This window comes from Ursus americanus, chromosome 23 (genome assembly GCF_024610735.1).
Source record: "Ursus americanus isolate L20-20 chromosome 23, mUrsAme1.1.p, whole genome shotgun sequence".
NCBI lineage: Eukaryota > Metazoa > Chordata > Mammalia > Carnivora > Ursidae > Ursus > Ursus americanus.
In genome coordinates, this window is record NC_142149.1 from 17,881,042 (window position 1) to 17,901,581 (window position 20,540).

A 20,540-nucleotide genomic window follows, 5' to 3' on the forward strand; every position below is an offset into this window, starting at 1 on the left:
ATGAGGCAGAGGGTATGAGTCAGAGGGCAACAAAAGAATAAAAGATACACATCCTTCCAAAAATTTACATTCCACTTGACTCTCTGAGGGTAGGGTAAGGGCTATTTTCCATTTTGTGATTTCTGTCAACTACTCTTTTCAAAAGCAGGCAAGTCCTCATACCCTTCCTATGCGTTTTATGTACTTTGGCTGAGGGAGTTGGAGGGCGGGGTGGGGTCCTCAGGAAAGCCATAGGATGGAAAAATCTGAATCATAACCCATAGAGTCATTGCCAGGCCGGGGCAGTAGAGATTACCAAATTCAATTTCCTTATTTTATAAAAAGGAAACTGAAACCCAGAGAGCTTTAGTTGATTTGGATCAAACTTTGGTCCCTTGAAAAATATTCACCCTAATAATCTCTTAAAAATGGCAACCCTTAGCAATCAAGGGGCCTGCAGGTGTAACGTTCCCTTTGCTCCAAGGGGGCTGCGGGGGGAGGGCCTTGCCTCTTGCTGTTCCTCAAAGGCTAAAGGTCGTTTCAGAGGTCTCATCACCGCCCTGTTTTATTTTTTGTAGCACTCGTCAACATTTAAAATTATGTAATTATTTTTACTGTGTATCTGATTCTCCCCACCAGAATGTAAGCCCTATGAGAGAAGGGGTCTTTCCTGCCTCGTTTGCCGTTTAATCCTCAGGGCAAACTGGGATTCGAAAGGAAGTAGTCTGGCTCCAAAATCCGCGCTTTCAACCAGCGCATTACATTGCTATTTAGTGACTAAAGCAGAGGAAGGGCTTCTGCACACACATGGAAACAAGAGGGCAAGAAAATATATCGTAGTCGGGGAAACCAGCAGGTGGAAAACATCCGGACCCAAGCGTACTGTGCCTCTGTGACCTTTCTCTCCGGAAGCGCTTGCAGCTCTCCAGCTCGAGTGCGCACGCGCGGCCGCCGGGGTCGCTCCGGGCCGCGAGCGGAGAGGGGATTTAAGGAAAGGTTCCGCCTCCGGGGCCGAAAGGCGCCTGCGCCGACCGGGCTCCCTTCTAGACGCTCTTTCTCGCTTCCTCCCTCCCTCGCCTGCGCGCGCCGGGTGGGCGTGGGAGGAGGCGGGGAACTGGGGAGGGGAGCGAGGGGGCGGGTGTCTCGGGAGGGAAGGAGCGAACCGGAGAGCGTCGTCCTGAGAGGAGTGAAGGCGGCAAAATGGCGGACCGCTTCTCCCGCTTCAACGAGGATCGAGACTTTCAGGTAAACACGGGCGTCGCCGAGAATCCGGGAAGGCGCTGGCAGAGCCAGGACGTCCTCACCCCCCGCTCCTAGCTCTTTTCCTTCCAAGCTCCGCTCCGGCTTACGAACCGGCTTGCTCTTCTCCCGCCTCCAATTCCTCCAGGGGCCTCCCAGCTTGAGGCGAGGCCGCATCTCCTCTCACCTCATATTCTCGTCCCTGTTAAACTCAGGCCGCCGGGTCTGCGGCTAAGGCCTGCTTGGGCGGCTTTCGGAAGCCTGGTTGGGCCGCAGACGGGACTGTGCTCCGCTCGGATGCGCCGGGCCTGTGAAGGCGCTGGGCGGGCTCCCGGGGGAAAAGAGGGATGGGTTCGGGCCGGTGTTACCGAGACCAGGGCTTCCGAACCCCAGGGTTTTGCTCGCAGGGCTCTTCTTGGGGTCGTCCTTCTTCTAGCCTCAGTATGATAAATCCCTTTCATTGTCTGTCTTTTCATTTCCTCACGGGGAAAAAAAAGGTCCTTTAGTTATCAGACGCCTTCTGGGTTGGTCAGACATTGAGATTTCCCTAGGCGTAAATGTTGCTGTTGTTATTAGGCCGTTCGTCTTGCTCGGAAAAGAATAAGTTCTAGGTCTGTGGTCGATGTAAGCTTAGCCCCAAATTCTACCTCGAAAGATTTTTAAGAAGCGTAATGATATGGGACTTCTTAGCGTGTGGTGACTAGCGCCAGAAGCTCCTTTTTTCTTTCTTTCGTTGCAAATGCTGTATGGAAAAACGTCCGTGTGATGGCAGGTATTATCGAGGGAAAAACAAAGGCCAGATTAGAATAACTGGTCTTTCATTTGTTTAAAATACCTTCCTGTTGAGCATTGTTACCGCAGAAATCTCGGCGACTAAAAGGGGTTTAGTAGAGATTGGCTGTTTCTGGGGTAAAATACATCCTCAGAGTCTCAAAGAAACCACTGCATTACTACCGCATATCCTGGCAACAGCAATTTGGGTCAGGGGATGAACATCAGAACTCAAGTTTTTATCCCGCTGCAGATCTTCCTCTGAGTAACATGGGGTACTCTGGATATGTTTCAGAAGGCAGTTTGAAGGGTTTGAATTCTCCGAGATGATGGGGTCGGTAAATAAACAGGTAAAGCAGTTAAACAACAAGAGTCTAGTGCATCGAACGCTTGTTGAAGTTTTGCAGCAGTAAGGGATCTGGGGGCTGTTGGAGAGCCTGTGATCATGCGCCTGCTGTAAAGCTGCAGCACAATACAGGATCTCAGGGTGTTTAAGAATATAATGCAGGTGCAGGGAAGTTGAAGCAGTTTCTATATAGCCATCTGATCCCTGAGAGAATTTTTATTTGTTTATTTATTTATTTATGTAAGCGAGCACCACAAAATGTGAGTAGGCTTTTATTGGTAATTTTTAAAGAGACATGTTACTAAAATCCTCAAGTGCTTTTCAGAGGAGAGAATTTCAAGGTGACCTAATAAAATTGAAAATAAATAATATGGACAATTAAGTTTTGAGGGAAGATGGCTGTCAACCACAGAATTTCAGCAGACCTGAACAGGATTTGCAGGGCCTTGAAAGAATTTGAAAACTGGATAGCAGATTGTGAATGCTGTCACCTGAAAAAATTGAGAGAGCCTCTACCTTTTAAAGTAAGGTGACTCTCTTCTGATGCTTTAGTTGGATTTATCTAAAACCTGATTGGGAGTCCTTTGAAGATAGTACATATATTTTAAGTTTACTTCCTGCTTGTATGTTGGAATAACCAACTCCTGCAGTATTGGGTCAGCCAGGAAAATGTTTTCTAAAATTCAAATCTCCTAATATTATGGGTAAAATAGGGTATTGGGAACAAAAACCTTTTAGGCAATGGTAAGATGTTGAAACTTTTGTAAATTTTTGTACTAACATTTCTAAAGAGCATCCATTTAAAAATAGTCAACTATAGTAAATAAAAAAATAAAAATACTTAAAGTAGTATTTTTTTGGATGTTTTAATAAAAGGAAAAATATTGATTTTCATTAATTATGTCCTTCAATTTAAAGTTATTAGAGAGGAAATGTAATAGCATGCTCCTGTATATAGTATATCTGAAACATTTTAAGGTTGGGTTATTAAAATTAAATGTGGCCTCCTTTTAAGGTTTTGAGTGATAAACGAAGTGAAGCCATTGAATACACTTGAAAACAAATCCAAAGTAGGTTTCCAAACAGTGCATGGATCCTGTTGCTTTAAGCAGATCTTTTTACAGCCCTAGAAATTTTTCTGTGCATCTTCTCTGGTAAGTTCCAGATGCCTGTCATTTTCTTTGCCTTTAATTTGGCAAGATGGTTAAGAATTACAAAATTTCACTCTTTGCCAGTTTACCATCACTTGCAAATTTTGGATATTTTGTGGTATCTTGAACTTAGTATTGATTCAGAGGTGGATTCACTTATTTGTGAACACCTGAAGTTTCATTGTGTAATATAGTGAGGAGCTTAATTAATGGTGGTATGCCACCTAAAGCACTGAAAAATATAAGGAGTAGTCTTTATCAGGGACATACATTTAAGCATTTTTTTAATGTGTTTTTTTTTTTTTTTTAAGATTTGTTTATTTGAGAGAGTGAGGAAGAGAGGAGGAGCCAGGGGAAGGGGAGAAGCAGACTCCCCACTGAGCAGGGAGCCCCATGCGGGGCTCAGTCCCAGGACCCTGGGATCATGACCTGTGCCGACGGCAGACATTTAACGGCTGAGCCACCCATGCGCCCCCATTGAAGCATTTTCAGTAACTTCATTTTAATAATAAACAGGCACTATTCTACATGCTTTATATGTATCATCTCATAGTCTTCACAGTAACCCTATGAGGTAGGTACTATTAACATAGCTCATTTTCAAATGAGGCAGCTGAGGCACAGAGAGTTAAATACTTGGCCAAGTACATACAGCTGGTAGATGACAGCACCTAGATTCACACCCTGGCTCTTAAGACTCTTGAACCTATGCTCATGACCATTATCTCTACTGGCAATTACATATTTTATGTAACTGCAATTGAGTCATCAAATACAGAGGATAAACTTATAGATTACAAAGAATAAGGGAGCTTCTAGAGAGGTTATACAATTAGTTTTTACTCTGTTCCCTTTTGTCCAGAACTGTTTCTTGTTGGTCTGCCAAGGACTTATAAGGAGACTTCTGATGGTGATGAGTTACACTATCATAGAGGGTATATTGTTAACTGTCAGTTTAGTTTAGACATTCTTTTGTGTGGTCTTTTTAAGTGGTTTTTTATCTTTGGAAATCTTTGTGATTTAGGCTGATGTATTTATTTTTTAAAAATGTTTTAAATTTTGACTATTGCTTTAAGAATCTGACCTCAATTTCTGAATGAGACACCGCTTCTGCCTACGTTTAGGCATATCTGTTCACGGATTCAAATGTTACACAAACTAATAGAAAATACATAGTATAATCTAAGATGTAGATGTATTCAATACTTTGAATTACAGGTTCCCTAAAGAAAGTTTTGTTTGTACAGAGATGTACAGCCATAAGGTGTTAAGATATACTGCTCAATGTTTAGTGGTTGTGCAGCTGTTAATGGTGATGCTGTTGAATACTATGAGGAAATACGTTCTTCCATTTGTGTTCCTGCAGCGGACTGGTGATTTGAAGTAGCCTTTCATTCTTGTTCTGAATGTGTTTTGCATTAAATTTTTAATAAAAAAGAGCTATGATAATAGATCAATGAGTAATAAAATGAGAGAAACAAATGTCTTAAAGTTCATAATAAAAATAAAATTACCCAAGGGTTTTCTATAATCTATGTAAGTAATCATAATGCCAAATAGTAATAAGTCATGTATTACTTTTGTGTAGTATGTTTGTAGGTTTTCTGGTGTTTCATATAGGATACCAGGATGTGACCTTCACATAATTCTTAGTTGAGACCATTCAGTGAGAAGGTTACAGTTTTAAAATACTTAGATCACAGAAGCATGTTCTTATATTTTCCGTGTGGTATCTTGTAATAAAGTTGGCATTCGAATGCAGACTTGCTGGAGATGACACATGGGCAAATGTTCTAATCTCTGTTTCCAGGGTCTCCCATCATCTGGAAGAGATGACCTAATTGTGAAAATCAATGTACGCTTTGCTTGGGATACTGAAACTTTTGCAAAATCATTACTACTCCCTTTCCCATACATATTATGATAGGTAGAAAGGGTTAGAACCAAGGCTGTACCGATCTCAAAATACTGATGATAAATTGGCATGTTTATTAATAAATGCAAAATTATTGGTTAATATATTTTCAGGTGTTCAAGAGTTAACGTGTAAGGTCAGCATAAGGGAATGTACTCTGGTGGGTATTTGAAGGATAAAGGTATATTCAGGGTAAAGGGTACTGGAAAAGGGACATTTCAAGGAATAACATCACAGAGGAAGACAGAAGTTGCATTGGAGGGAGAATGTGGTTGGCAAGAATTGTGATCACAGGGTTTCATGTGACAGTATGCTTATTTGTTTTCAAAGTAGGCATTGAGACCAAGAAGAAACAGATCTAGACAGATACATTATTAGGCTGATTATTTACAGGGCTGTTCTGCTATCAGCATTATAGAAAAAGAAGCGTCCCTGTTGTATTCGTTCCATTTTTTTCTGTATGTATCACACAATTCCCATTAGAGTACTACAGAGAGATTTCTTTTTTTCACCTTTCCTTAGGTTTTTATGATAAATTATATAACCAGAACTAAAATTTGTGACTTAAAAAAAATTTAGGCACATATATTAGCTGTACTGATTATGCTGCTTCATAGCTGAGATATATTTCCATATAATTTCCATCTATTTGGGTACATGATAAAATGAAAAAGGACAGTGTTTTCTTGTGGCCAAGATGACCATTTTCTGGGGTACCTGGCTGGCTCAGTCAGTGCAGCATGCAGTTCAATCTCAGGGTCATGAGTTCGAGCCCCACATTGGGGCTCCACAGAGTTTGACTTAAAAAAAAAAAAAAGATTACCATTTTCTGAAAAGGAATGGGAGTTCATGAGATCTTGAATTATGGATTTGAAACCCATGTAGAAATTTCATCTTTTTTTCTTGTGACTAATCAGTTTCTAATATTTTATTAATGAAAATGGGTTCCAGCTTGAGGTAGACATCCAGTTCTTGAATTCTATCAAAATTCCTTCCCTGAAACAGCTTGGTACTTTTGCTTATATGTCTGGCATTAAATCTCTTTTCATTTTAGCATTGCCATTTAGCATTAAGTGAGAGCTGACTCATGGTTAATTACCAAAGGAATTACAAATGACGACCATAAATACTGAAAGAAGTCATTGATTTGATACTGCAGTGAATACCAGAAGATGTTGTAATGATTTTCCAGTTATAAAAAGTGAATTGTCCATTTAACTGTGGAAATCTATCTGAATGTACTTAATGCATTGTATTAGTCAATACAAAAATTTAAATATAGGCGGCTGAAAGAATATACTGTATTGTCATGCTTATACTAAGTGATTTCTTTAGGATTTAACAAATGCATTGAATATGTTATACGTAATATAGGAATTTATGGAAGAAAAAGTAGCCAAAGTTGCTTTGGCATTGTACATAGGTTAATAGCACATAATATTTTAGTGCCATAGATAGTAAGAATTTAAAGTTAGGGCCAAAATAGTAGTTCCCTGTTACTTAATTTTTATTTTTGCCAACAGTGTTGAGGTAAGATAAATTTTTTTTTTTAATGATTTTTTATTATATTATGTTAGTCACCATACAGTACATCCCTGGTTTCCGATGTAAGGCTCGATGATTCATTAGTTGTGTATAACACCCAGTGCACCATGCAATACGTGCCCTCCTTACTACCCATCACCGGTCTATCCCATTCCCCCACCCCCCGAGGTAAGGTAAATTTTGAGTTGTGTATCATTCAAACAAGCAGAAGGTGTCTTTGTAATATTAATTTGGTCTCGTCTCATTAGGTTTCAATTATTTGTTATCCTTCTCACTCTGACAGTTGATTTCAAGGAGGAATTTCAGTTTATCTCTCTGTTTTATGGAATCGAAATACAAAACAGCTCCTCAGATTTAGTTATAATAGAAAAAAATCATTGATCATGTTTTGTGACTGATATTTTAAATAATCATCGTTGGAAAAGTTAGTACTTTTATCTTACGGTTCAGGTAATATTTTCCAGTGTTGATGAGGGAGGAGTAGCTACTTTTTACCCTTTTGTAGATAGTACTGATCAAAAATCAAGAAATTTGGTACTGTGCAAGAAGCTAAAGCTGATGCTTGTGGATTGTATGCTGCAGTATCAGTAATTTTCCTTATTGCTATGAGTAAAGCTATAAGTAAAATTATGAGGTATCTTAAAAGAAGGAATAAAATGGTTAAAAATTTAATTGGTTTAATAACTGCTTTAGGGTGTCTGCACAAGAGATACCAAGGGGTATATTTACCTTCAGAATACTTTCTAGTATCTAAACCTATTTTTTAAAAGGTTTTTAAAATAATATTTGAATAGTGGTTGTACAGAGAAGTATGTGTATGTTTGTAGAGGAAACTCCTGGACGTTGCTTTTGTTCTAGATTGAGCGATAACAAAAGTAACAGTAGTATTTAACTTATTACTTTTAAAATCGGCAGGATTATCAGATGAATAGTATAGTCAGTAAATACAAAATTCAAAGTAAATGAGAGAACTTTTAAAGTGGAATGGTTGGGCATGCATTTATGAAGAAATTAGCATTTAAGCTGGATCTTGAAAGCTAGGATTGCATCTTTTTTTTTTTTTAACGTATTTATTCATCAGAGAGAGTGTGAGAGCGTGGGTGAGTGAGAGCAGGAGCAGGGGCTAGAGGCAGAGGGAGAAGCAGACTCCCTGCTGAGCAGGGAGCCAGATGTGGGGTTCAGTCCCGGGACCCTGAGATCATGACCTGAGCCGAAGGCAGACACTTAACCAACTGAGCCACCCAGGTACCCCGATAGGATTGCATCTTTGCAAGAAAAAGAATGGGAGGCATTCAGTTGGAGAAAATAGCCAGGGCAAAAGTATAGAAGTGGAACAAGCACAATTGTTTTTTTCTTTTTGAACAAGGATTAAACCATTGAGCATAGGGAAGGAGTGAAAGCTAAGGCTACAACAGTAAGTTTTATTTAATACTCTAAGCAGGAATGTCCTAGCTATTTTTAAATTTATTTTTATTTATTTATTTTTAGATATTTTTATTTTTTAAATTAAAAAAAAAAAGATTTATTTATTTATTTGACAGAGAGAGACAGCCAGCGAGAGAGGGAACACAAGCAGGGGGAGTGGGAGAGGAAGAAGCAGGCTCTTAGCAGAGGAGCCTGATGTGGGGCTCGATCCCAGAAAGCCGGGATCATGCCCTGAGCCGAAGGCAGACGCTTAACAACTGCGCCACCCAAGCGCCCCTATTTTTAAAGATTTTATTGATTTGACAGAGCGAGCTAGCACAAGCAGGGGGAGAGGGAGAGGGAGAGGCAGACTCCCTGCTGAGCAGGGAGTCTGAGGATGCGGGCTCCTCCCAGGACCCTGAGATCATGACCTGAGCCGAAGACAGATGCTTAACCAACTGAGCCACCCCAGTGCCCTTGTCCTAGCTATTTAAGGTGTTTATTTTATTTTTTAAAGATTTATTTATTTGACAGAAAGACATTGAGAGAGGGAATACAAGCAGGGGGAGTGGGAGAGGAAGAAGCAGGCCTCTCGCGGAGCAGGGAGCCTGACACAGGCTGATCCCAGGACTCTGGATTCCTGACCTGAGCTGAAGGCAGATGCTTAACCACTGAGCGACCCAGGTGCTCCATATTTAAGGTGTTTAAACAGGGGATAGACATCAAAATAGTTTTTCTTATTGGGAGATTAATTTAGATGCACTTGTGTTAGATGTGCTATACATACAGTTAAAGCTGTGATAACCAGTCCCCATTAACCAGAGTTAATGTGAGTGGGGGCAAGAGAGGGATTATAATAATGGGCTGTGATTGTAAGCTTGATGGGGAGATAAGTAAGGACTTCTGGGGTGGAGGGAAAAGTTAGATCAATGGATTGTAGGCTCCGATGGGGTTTAAGAATTGTTGGAGCAGGGGCACCTGGGTGGCTCAGTCGTTAAGCTTCTGCCTTCAGCTCAGGGTGTGATCCCAGAGTCTCGGGATCGAGCCCCATATCAGGCTCCTCCACTGGGAGCCTGCTTCTTCCTCTCCCACTCCCCCTGCTTGTGTTCCCTCTCTCTCTCTGGCTATCTCTCTCTCTCTCTCTGGCTATCTCTCTCTCTGTCAAGTAAATAAATAAAATCTTAAAAAAAAAAAAAAAAAAGAATTGTTGGAGTGATGGGAGGTGGGTGGGGGATGGGGAAAATATAAAAAAGATTAAGAGTATACTTATTATGATGAGCACTGAGTAATGTGTAGACTTGTTGAATCATTGTATTGTACATCTGAAACTAATATAACATTGTTAATTACACTTCAATTAAAAACAAAAGAATTATTGGAGTGAAGGTACTAGAGGGAATCCGCTGTTATGGTTGGTAGAGCACAGTGCTTGAAACAGAGATTATGGAAGAGATGAGATTATTGGTAATGACAGTGATAGTGAAATGGCTAAAGTAGAGTAGAGGACAAGATCATAGGAAAGGAAGTTAGGGAGGGAACTAAGACATCAGGGTGTTGTAAAATCATCTAACCTGGATTTAAGAATGGTAATATTGTATAGTTGTATACTGTCGTGGTTTAGTAAGTACACTTAGATACATTCTTGTCTAACTCTTCAGAAACTCAGTGAGGTTAGATAGATTAGGTAGGAACTGTTTTAGAGATGATGAAACTGAGGCCCAGATAAATTATTTTGCCTAATTCAGAGCAGGGTTTTGAACTTTATCTTCTGATTTGTGTGTGTGTTTGTGTGTGTATGTGTAGTGTTCTTTTTGCTGTGGTATGTAGATTGGCCTCTTTTTGAGGAGATAAGTGTTACTGTTCTCTACAGTATGCAAAGCACTCTTGCCCTTTAATACGTGGCAGCATTTTCTACAGTTAACTAACTGGTAGTAAATGGTTGGTATGTTTATCATTAAATATTACATATTTTTTCTGGTAACATTTTGGTGTTATAAACTTAGTTATGACTTTTTTTTTTTTTAAGATTTTATTTATTTATTTGACAGAGAGAGACAGCCAGCAAGAGAGGGAACACAAGCAGGGGGAGTGGGAGAGGAAGAAGCAGGCTCATAGCAGAGCAGGAAGCCCAATGCGGGGCTCGATCCCAGGACCCTGGGATCAGGCCCTGAGCTGAAGGCAGACGCTTAACGACTGAGCCACCCAGGCACCCCACTTAGTTATGACTTCTTGCTGGCCTTTTCACTTTGTGTAGGTTTACCAGACAATTCCATATCCCGAACATTTATTGAGTGCCCATATATTAGCAGGCATCATAAAGGATAAGCAAGATAAAATCAGTCCATTTTGTTCATTTGTTTCAGTAAAAAAGTAGATGGGAGAAGAGAATGTACTTCTGGATATTGTCAACTTAGGTTACTATAAACTTGCCCTCGACTGTTGCAGCATCAGAAGTTGACTGCTGTGATAACTAGTGATGATACTATCAGCTACTGTTTGTTGGGTACATATTACATTCCAGGCCCTGTGCCAGGATATTTTGGAGATATTTATCTAATCCACGTAACTTCTAAACCAGGTGGTGGTATCCCTCTTTTTACAGGCAAGAAAAGTGAGGATCAGAGAGGATCAGAGGCCACACAGAAAACTCAAATTTGAATCTTAAACACTCCTAAGATAGGACTTTTCCTGTTGTTCCTGATTTTCTTAAGTATCAAGTATTCTTAAGTATTCAAACTTACTAACTTGACTTTTAAAACTCCTGAGCATCTGGGGGCACCTGGGTGGTTCAGTCAATTAAGTGTCAGCTCAGGTCATGATCCCAGGATCCTGGGATTGAGCCAGGGGTCCTGGGATTGAGCCCGGGGTCCTGGGATCGAGCCCTGTGTCCTGGGCCCCTCCCCCCTGCTCAAACGAGCTCTTTCTCAAATAAAGAAATAAAATTGTAAAAAAAAAAAAGACTCCCAAGCATCTGGATGGGGCACCTGGCTAGCTCAGTTAATGGAGTATGTGACTCTTGATCTCAAGGTTATGAGTTCAAGCCCCATGCTGGGTATAGAGATTACTTAAGAATAAAATCTTTTTTTTTTTTTTTTAAGATTTTATTTATTTATTTGACAGAGATAGAGACAGCCAGCGAGAGAGGGAACACAAGCAGGGGGAGTGGGAGAGGAAGAAGCAGGCTCATAGTGGAGGAGCCTGATATGGGGCTCCATCCCATAACGCGGGGATCACGCCCTGAGCAGAAGGCAGATGCTTAACCGCTGTGCCACCCAGGAGCCCCACTTAAGAATAAAATCTTAAAAAAAAAAAAAAAAGACTTGGGCATCTGGTGCCATTTTAACAGGTGTATCTCTTTTCTTTTCCCTTCATTGTCCTGCCATCCTTCAGTTTTCTTTTGTTACCTGGACATGCTAGGCTCTTCTATTATTTTTTTTTAATTAATTTTTTTAAAGATTTTATTTGTCAGAGAGAGAGAGGGAGAGAGCACAAGCAGGAAGAGTGCCAGTCAGAGGGAGAAGCAGGCTCCCCACTGAGCAAGGAGCCCAATGTGGGTCTCGATCCCAGGACCCTAGGATCAGGCCCTGAGCTGAAGGCAGATGGCTTAACCGACTGAGACACCCAGGCGTCCCTAATGTTTTGTTTTGTTTTAAAGATTTTACTTACTTGAGAGAGAGAGAGAATGAGCAGGGGGAGGGGCAGAGGAAGAAGCAGACTCCCCACTGAGCAGGGAGCCAGAGTGGGGCTTGATCCCAGGACCCTGAGATCATGATCTGAACTGAAGGCAGACGCTTAACTGACTGAGCCACCCAGGTGCCTCACTAGGCTCTTTTATTATTCTTGTTTTTGCATATGTTCTTACTTTTCTGGAATTCCTACTACTATACTTTTATATTCTTCAGTATAAAAGTTTTGGTGTCACCTCTGACATCTTCCTAGGTTGAGTTAGTTACTTCATTTTTTGTGCTCCCACAGCACTTTGGTCATATTTCAGTAATAGCACTTTTGCTGGTAATAGTAGTAGCTAACAGTATAGAGTGCTTATTATTGCTCTGTTGTGTGCACCATTATTTCATGTAATCTCCCAGTAAGGCAGGTTCTTTTATCCCCATTTTACAGTGAAAAACTTACCCAGATCACATAGCTAGCAAGTTGAAGAGGTAGCTTTCGGGTAGTTTGGACCAGTCTCAGCCTTTAAACACTGTGTTTTTACCTCTCTTACTGTATCCTTCCTTATAATTTATCTCCTCATACTGGACTTAGAACTCCTTGAATGTGGAGTCTTTGTTTGATTCATTTTTCTAGCATCGAGCCAGGGTCTGGCACCTAGAAGTTGCTCAGATATTTGAATTAACAGTTAAGTAAAGTCAAGTATGTAAGGAGAGTCTGGGAAGAATGTAGATTGGGGGACTCGGCTTCCTGCTGTACTGTGGATTATCTAGGTTGAACTGTTACTTTCTGTGATAATCCTGTAAAGCCAGTTGAGGGATATTTCAGATATGGAGTCTGTATTATGGCCAGTTATAATTTTACTTTATTATATATTGTATATAATTATAGCAGTTTTTAGTTGTGTTTCCTTTTGTGTGAAACGTACATACACTTGTTTTCCTGTGAACTAGTGCAGAAGTTTATTCAGACTTCTGAATAGAGATCTATACCAGCCAAAAGAAATACATTACTATGGGTTTCAGATTAATTCTTTTTTTTTTAAGATTTTATTTATTTAGAGAGCGAGCAAGCAGAGCGAGGGGCAAAGGTAGAGGGAGAGAGAGAATCCCAAGCAGATTGCACACTCACTGACCACAGAGCTTGATGTGGGGTTCAGTCTCACAACCTTGAAATCAAGAGTTGGATGCTTAACCAACTGAGCCACTCAGGCGCCCCCAGACAAATTCTTTAACTGTTGTTTTCCTGTCTTTCTGAATGCCTCAAGAATTGTTTGCTGTATTTTCATGCATTTCTGAAAAAGGTTGATTTTTTTCCTATGGGGTTTTTTAAAGTTGCTAATTTTTCAGTGTAGGGCTTTTATTGGAAACCAGTTCTTTCTTGTTCTAGTCGAATTATCCAGAAAATTTGATATGTCAGACAGGTGTGCATGTATTTTTAGACTAGTATGTGATATCCTCATACCCTTGACCCAGTGTAATGTTTTCAAGTTCTTATTTGCTGAGATTGCTAGCTAATTCTTTTTCCTGCTAATTTACACAGACTTAAATTTAATAATGAACTTTTTCTCCTGGGTATTGACTTGTTTCAACAGTGCTTTAAAATAATAATTTATTATTATTTATTATTTTGTACCTATTTATTTATTTATTTATTTATTTATTTTTAATAATTTTTTTAAAAGATTTTACTTACTTGAGGTGTGCCTGGGTGGCACAGCGGTTAAGCGTCTGCCTTCGGCTCAGGGCGTGATCCCGGCGTTATGGGATCGAGCCCCACATCAGGCTCTTCCGCTATGAGCCTGCTTCTTCCTCTCCCACTCCCCCTGCTTCTTCCTCTCCCACTCCCCCTGCTTGTGTTCCCTCTCTTGCGGGCTGTCTCTATCTCTGTCGAATAAATAAATAAAATCTTAAAAAAAAAAAAAGATTTTACTTACTTGAGAGAGAGCACAAGTGAGGGGGGCAGAGGGAGAGGGAGAAGCAGACTCCCCGCTGAGCAGGGAGCCCAATGTGGGATGTGATCCCAGGACCCTGGGATCATGACCTGAGTGAGAGGTAGATGCTTAACTGACTGAGCCACCCAGGCACCCCTCTGTGCCTCCTTAAACCTCACAACCTATGCAGTAATGCTATAGTGTAATAATCTGGATTTAACAGCTGAGGAAACAGGCCTAGGCCAGTTTTCATAATTTGCCCAAGGTTATACAGGTAGCAAATGGTTGTGATTTGATTTCCGGTGTCTCTGACTTCAGAAATCTTTGGTTTTTATAATAGTATACTAAAAGTTGGTGTAAATCAGACTGTATGATTATGAAAATAGTGAAGAATTGGGGGTTTTGGGATGCAGTAATCCCCTAGAATGTTCATTTCTTTTTGGATAGGGTTTTTTCTCCTGAGACATTTTCTTTCTGGATTGGTTAGGTTAATACTAGAATTAGTTTATTTGAAATGAGAAGGGAGCGGGGACAGAGATGAAAGTCTCTCATTTGTTGACAGAGCAGGGCTGGTTTTTGTTCACAGATGGAATATGAAGCTATCCTGTATGGCTGTATCTGCTAAACATACCATTTTTTGTCTATGGCAGGTAAAATCAGCATCATTACATGTTTTGAATTTAGAAAGCCCAAATTATAAACAAGTCTGTTACTTGAGTTGTAAGGTAGGGCAATGATTAATATATCTCCTTAGTGACATTAGACAATCTCCAAGGGAATAATGGTAAATACGGTACAAAAGATAAATTTTGGTTGGGGAGATTTGAAGCAGAGACAGCAATGTCCATAATACTCAGCTTCATAGCCAGAGCCAGGTGCTAAAAGATAGGGCCAGCATGAGTGGTACAATATACTGCCAACAATAAAACTACTTTAAATTTGGCTCATACCTAGTTTAAATGGGAAAAATCAGAAAGAATTTAAAACTTTAGTCTGTATAATCCTTGTGTTAAATAATTGATTTGACTGTTCATCAGAGAGCCTGGATCTAATGACTTTGACTATGAGTAATGTTTTTTCATTAATTTTCTTTTCATTAATTTTGGGGGAAAATCATGTTAAACTTTAATAGTCATAGGAAGATAGAAGAGAATATCACCTCTTCAGGGTGTTGAATATTGTGTTTTGCTATTTGAGATTATGGCCTATGGGATGTGATCTTTAAAGAATTGTCCCGATAATTTATCCTCTTCTCTAGTTTTAATTTTCCATATTAATTATCATATAGTTAACCAGTGGAAAGGGTATAGGTATAGGATAAATTCTAAAATCAGCACTGGTTAGCAAATAAGATTCCACTTATGTGGTTAAGTTTAGGGCAGTCCCTGTCTCTATTTATATTTAAATGATCATCACAGCTAAATTTGTAATAGAGAAGTTTCCACATTTGTCCTGTGCTTGGAAGCAGAATCCTTGACCTGTAAGGAACTAGAGCTACTGTGTATTTTAATGACATGCAGGTCAACCAGGTTCTATTCATTTATAATTAGATCTGCCACCAGTGGAAGCTTTTGTTGAGAGAGGCAGTTGAAGGAAATTCTGTTGTGTGTATATATACACGTGTGTGTGTGTGTGTGTTGATAATTTATTTTTTGAAAAGTGAAATTGCTTCTATTCTGATCCCTTTCAAGTTAAATTTCTGATCAACATAAATGAAAAACTGTATTTCAACTCTGAAAGCAGATAGTATGTGGACAGGAAGAGTTATTTAGGCATTGGAATAAGTGTTTCAAGCAGTCATCATTAAAACTAAATTTTAGGAAAACTCTAACATAGGATCTGTGAATTTTCACTAGGATGACCATATGTTGTAGTTTATACCTTTTGTCCTGGCGTATTTACTCTTAGTCCTCCCATTTACTTTCAGAGTGCCCTGGTTTGTATGATACATTATGTGATCATCCTAGTTCTGACGGGATTTGAGAAGTCTAAATGAGATTTTGAAAGCGGGGTAAAGAAGAAAAAAATACTTTTCTTAAAATCCCTGTTGAGGCCTTTACATAATCAAATGCCATGTTGCCCATTTTTGGGAAGAATGATTTTTTTTGTTTTGTTTTTTAAGTAAAGTCTACCCCCAGTGTGGGGCTTGAACTTAAAACCCTGAGATCAGGAGTTACAGGTTCTACAGACTTAGCCAGCCAGGAGCCCCTGGAAAGAATGATCTTAATAAGTCTAAGTTCATCAGGATGATGAAAATTGTGTGTGTGTGAGAAACATATATTTATTACCATCATCATAATCACCACCACCACCACCACCACCACTACTACCACTACTACCACTGTTCTTAGAGGTTGTAGTATAAGACTACTGACTGAGCCACCCAAGCACCCCAACATTGGTATAATAATATAATAGTATTTAAACCATAGACCTTATTTGAATTTTACCACTTTAATCCACTAATACTCTTTTTCTGTTCCAGGATCCCACCCAGGATTCTAAATTGATGGCATGTAGTTATTTCTTCTTTGTGTCCTCTAATCTGTAACCTTTCCTTAGTCTTTCCATGTCTTTTGTGATACTAGCAGGGTTTGACTGTTTTCTATATGGAATATTGTTTTTGAATTATGGTCAGAGTTATTGGTGGTGGTGTTGTTTTTTTTAATCTTTGAGTTTTGTATAGTATAATACAATGTTGGAAACATGGGACTAAGAATCAAGCCCCACACTGCTAAATTGTACACTTGTTACAACTTAAAGTTGATGTAGCACTGTGTTTCAACTATACTCAAATAAAAATAAAATTACATTTATTCCTACCAAACACCCTATCCCCTGTCCAAAGAATCAGAATCCTTTGTGAATTTGGGGCAATCTGTGTGTCAGTTTTCTTATTTGTGAAATAGGGATGATTAATGGGTGCCTGGGTGGCTCAGTTGGTTAAGTGTCTGACTTGATTTCAGCTCAGGTCATGATCTCAGGGTCATGAGATTGAGCCCTGTCTAGGGCTCTGTGCTGGGTGTGGAGCCTGCTTATTAAGATTCTTTTCCTGGGGTGCCTGGATGGCTCAGTCAGTTAAGCAGCTGACTCTTGATTTTGGCTCAGGTCATGATCTCAGGGTCCTGGGATTGAGCCTGGCATGGGGCTCTGTGCTCAGCGGGGAGTCTGCTTCAGGATTCTCTCTCTCCCTCTGCACCCCCCCCCACACTCTCTCTCTGTGAAATAAACCTTAAAAAAAAGATTCTCCCCCCCACCCTGCTCACATGCACTCTTGTTTACTCTGAAAAGAAAAAATTTCCTCTGATTGCCAAATCCTGTATTATCTAAGTTTGTTAGGATAAGGTTTCTGAAGGTATTTTATAAAACTAAAAGAAGCTGTACATGTCTGTGTGTATGGAGTGATATTGACCCTTCTCAAAACTTTGTTTTAAATAAACTTTTTAGGACAGTTTTAGATTTACAGAAAGATTGCTGAGGTAGTAAGAGCTCCCATAAATATATATGTACCTAGTTTCCCTTAACATCTTACATTAGTGTTTGCATGTTTGTTACCATACTAACAGGCTAATAATCCATATCAGTGGGTATTGATACATTATTATTAATTCAAGTCCATACCTGTATCCTTAGTACTCCCCTCATGTCCTTTTCTGTTCCAGGGTCCCATACAGGATACCTCATTACATTTAGCTCTCATGTCTCTTTTGAGTCTTCTTGGCTGTGACAGTTTGTAAAAAAAAATTTTTAAGGGCAAAAATTTAGTTAATGTTGTAATTGTCATTAATTTTGGGTCTAATTTAAGTACCTATATATGTTGCTGTTTTGTTTTGTCTTGTCTTGTTTTTAAGAGAGGGAGGGGGGACCTGGGTGGCTCAGTCGGTTAACTGGCTCAGGTCATGATCTCAGAGTCCTGGGTTTGAGCCGTCAGCAGGGAGTCTGCTTGTCTCTCTCCCTCTGCCTCTCCCCCTGCTTTTGTGTTCTCTCTCTCTCTCTCTCTCTCTCTCTCTCTCACTCTCTTTCAAATAAATACAAAAAGGGGGGGGAGCAGAGGGAGAGGGAGAGAACCTTAAGTGGGTTCAGAACCCTGAGATCATGACCCAAGCAGAAATTAGGAGTTGGACAGCACACTGACTAAGCCACCCAGGTGCCCCTGTACCTCTATATATTCTATAGCACAGAGGGACCCTCTGATTTTTATTTAATATTTGTTTAATCTTTAAAAGTTTATTTACATGATCTCTATACCCAATATGGGACTTGAATTCATGACCCTGAGGTTAAGAGTCCCATGTTCTTCTGACTGAGCCAGCCAGGCCACCCCTGTTTGTTTTTTCCTTTATTTATTTATTTTTAAAGATTTTATTAGAGTGCATGCATGAGCACAAGCAGGGCTGGGGAGTGGCAGAGGGTGAAGTCGACTGAGCAAGGAAGGAGCCAGGTGTGGGGCTAGATACCAGGACCCTGGAATCATGACCTGAGCCAAAGGCAGATGCTTAACCGACTGAGCCACCCAGGTGTCCCTTCATTTTATTTCTTAGAAGTAATCACTTACCAACTTTATAGTTTTGCAGCAAAGTTTTAAAATGGACATATTTTGGGGAAGAAATGTTTTGGAAATGTTGACTATGGGTTTACTCAAATTATTATTAACTCTTTTGTTGTTTACTTTTTTTTTAAATATATAGACTTTATTTTTTAGAGTAATTTTAGATTCATAGCAAAATGGAGCTGAAAGTACAGAATTCGCATATATCCTTTCCCCCCTCACACAGTGTCCCCACCGTCAATATCTCATACCAGAGTGGTATGTTTGTTACTGTTGGTGGAGTTCTGTCGGTTTTGACAGATGTAGTATAATGACATGTATCCATCATTATAGTATTATACAGAATAGTTGCACTGCCCTAAAAATCGCCTGCGCTCTACTGTTCATCCATTCTTACTCCCTGAAGTTCCAGGCAACCACTGATTTTTTTTTTAAAGATTTTATTTATTTATTTATTTGAGAGAGAGAGAGCAGGAGCAGAGGGAGAGGGAGCAGCAGACTCTCCACTGAGCAGGGAGCCCGACATGGGCTCTCTCTCTCTCAAATGAATAAATAAAAAATCTTAAAATAATATGTATTCAAGTTTCCTCCATGTCTCTTTGTGGCCTGATTGCTCATTTTTAGTGCTGAATAATAATCTATTGTATAGATGTACCACCATTAATTAATCTGTTTATCTATTGAAGGAGATCCTGGTTATTTCCAAGTTTAACAGTTATGAATAAAGGTGCTATAAACACTGTGCACAGAATTTTGTGTAGATATGTGTTTAACTCATTTGGGTAGATAGCAAGGAGTGCAGTTGGTGGATTGTATGGTAAGGCTATGTTTAGTTTTGTAAGAAATGGCCAAACTGTCTTCTAAAGTGGCTGTGGTGGGGTGCCTGAGTGGCTCAGTTGGTTAAGTGTCTGCCTTCAGCTCAGGGCATGATTCCAGGATCCTGGGATTGAGCCCCATGGGAGCCTGCTTCTCCCTCTGCCTGCCGCTCCCCCTACTTAAAAAAAAAAAAAAAAAGTAGCTGTGCTTTTTTGCCTTCCCAGCAGCAACAAATGAGAGTTCCTGTTGCTCCCATACCCTTGTCAGCATATTTAGTGTCGTCACTGTTTTGGATTTTAATTTTAAAAAGAATTTTTATTTATTTGAGAGAGAGCGTGCACATGCATGAGCTGGAGGGGGATTGGACAGCAGGCCGAGGGAGGGGGAGAAGCAGACTCTCTGCTGAGCACAGAGCCCTACACAGGGCTGGATCCCAGCACTCTGGGATCATGACCTGAGCCGAAGGCAGACTGTTAACTCACGGAGATACCCAAGTGTCCCAGTGTTTTGGATTTTAGCTATTCTATTGATATGTAGTGGTATTCATTTAATTTGCAATTTCCTAATGATGTATGATGTTGATCATCTCTTATGCCGATTTGCCATCTGTACATTTTCTTTGGTGAGGTATCATTTCAGATCTTTTGCCCAGTTTTAAATTGGGTTCTTTTTTTCTTATTTAATTTTAATAGTTCTTTGTGTATTTTGGTAAGTTGTGTGTGTGTGTGTGTGTTTTTTTTTTTTTATCGGATATAACTTTTGGAAATCTATTCTCCCAGTTTGCGGCTTGTGTTTCATTCTCTTCATAGTGTCTTTTGCAGAGCAGAAGTTTAAAATTTTAACAAAGTCCGATTTATTATTTCTGTCATGACTCATGCCTTTGGTGTCGAATCTAAAAAGTCATCACCAAACCAAGGTCATTTGTTTGCTTTTACTTGGTTTACATGTCATGGAATAAGACTACATTTGTTTTGGTGGTAGGCGAAAAATGTTTTATGCTTTGCCAAACCAAGGATTGTTGCCATTGTGGTTAATATTTTTCTTTTGTAGGAATTGATGGCATATGTTTTTGTATTAACAAATTTTAAATGACTTAACCATTTTCTAGAGGCTAAATTTAATTCAGTTTAAATTTGCAAATTTTTTTGAAATTTTAGGCCAAGAAATGACATAAAAGAGTGTCCAGTTAAAGTTCTTCATTTCGTAAATGGTACAAATGGATG

General features: G+C 39.7%; 1 protein-coding gene across 4 annotated transcripts in view; it reads left to right on the forward strand.

Moving 5' to 3' along the window:
* Nucleotides 1-1,091: 1,091 nt before the first annotated feature.
* GPATCH8 (G-patch domain containing 8) overlaps nucleotides 1,092-20,540 on the forward strand; it is a 108,068-nt gene continuing 88,619 nt past the window's right edge. For 2 of the 4 annotated variants that reach the window (XM_087854322.1, XM_045814524.2), the window contains exon 1: nucleotides 1,092-1,224. In XM_087854322.1, coding sequence (XP_087710448.1) covers nucleotides 1,180-1,224 — 45 coding nt within the window. In that variant the 5' untranslated portion in view covers nucleotides 1,092-1,179. The remainder of the gene's footprint in view (nucleotides 1,225-20,540) is intronic. The other 2 variants (XM_087854323.1, XM_087854324.1) reach the window with 2 other exon arrangements.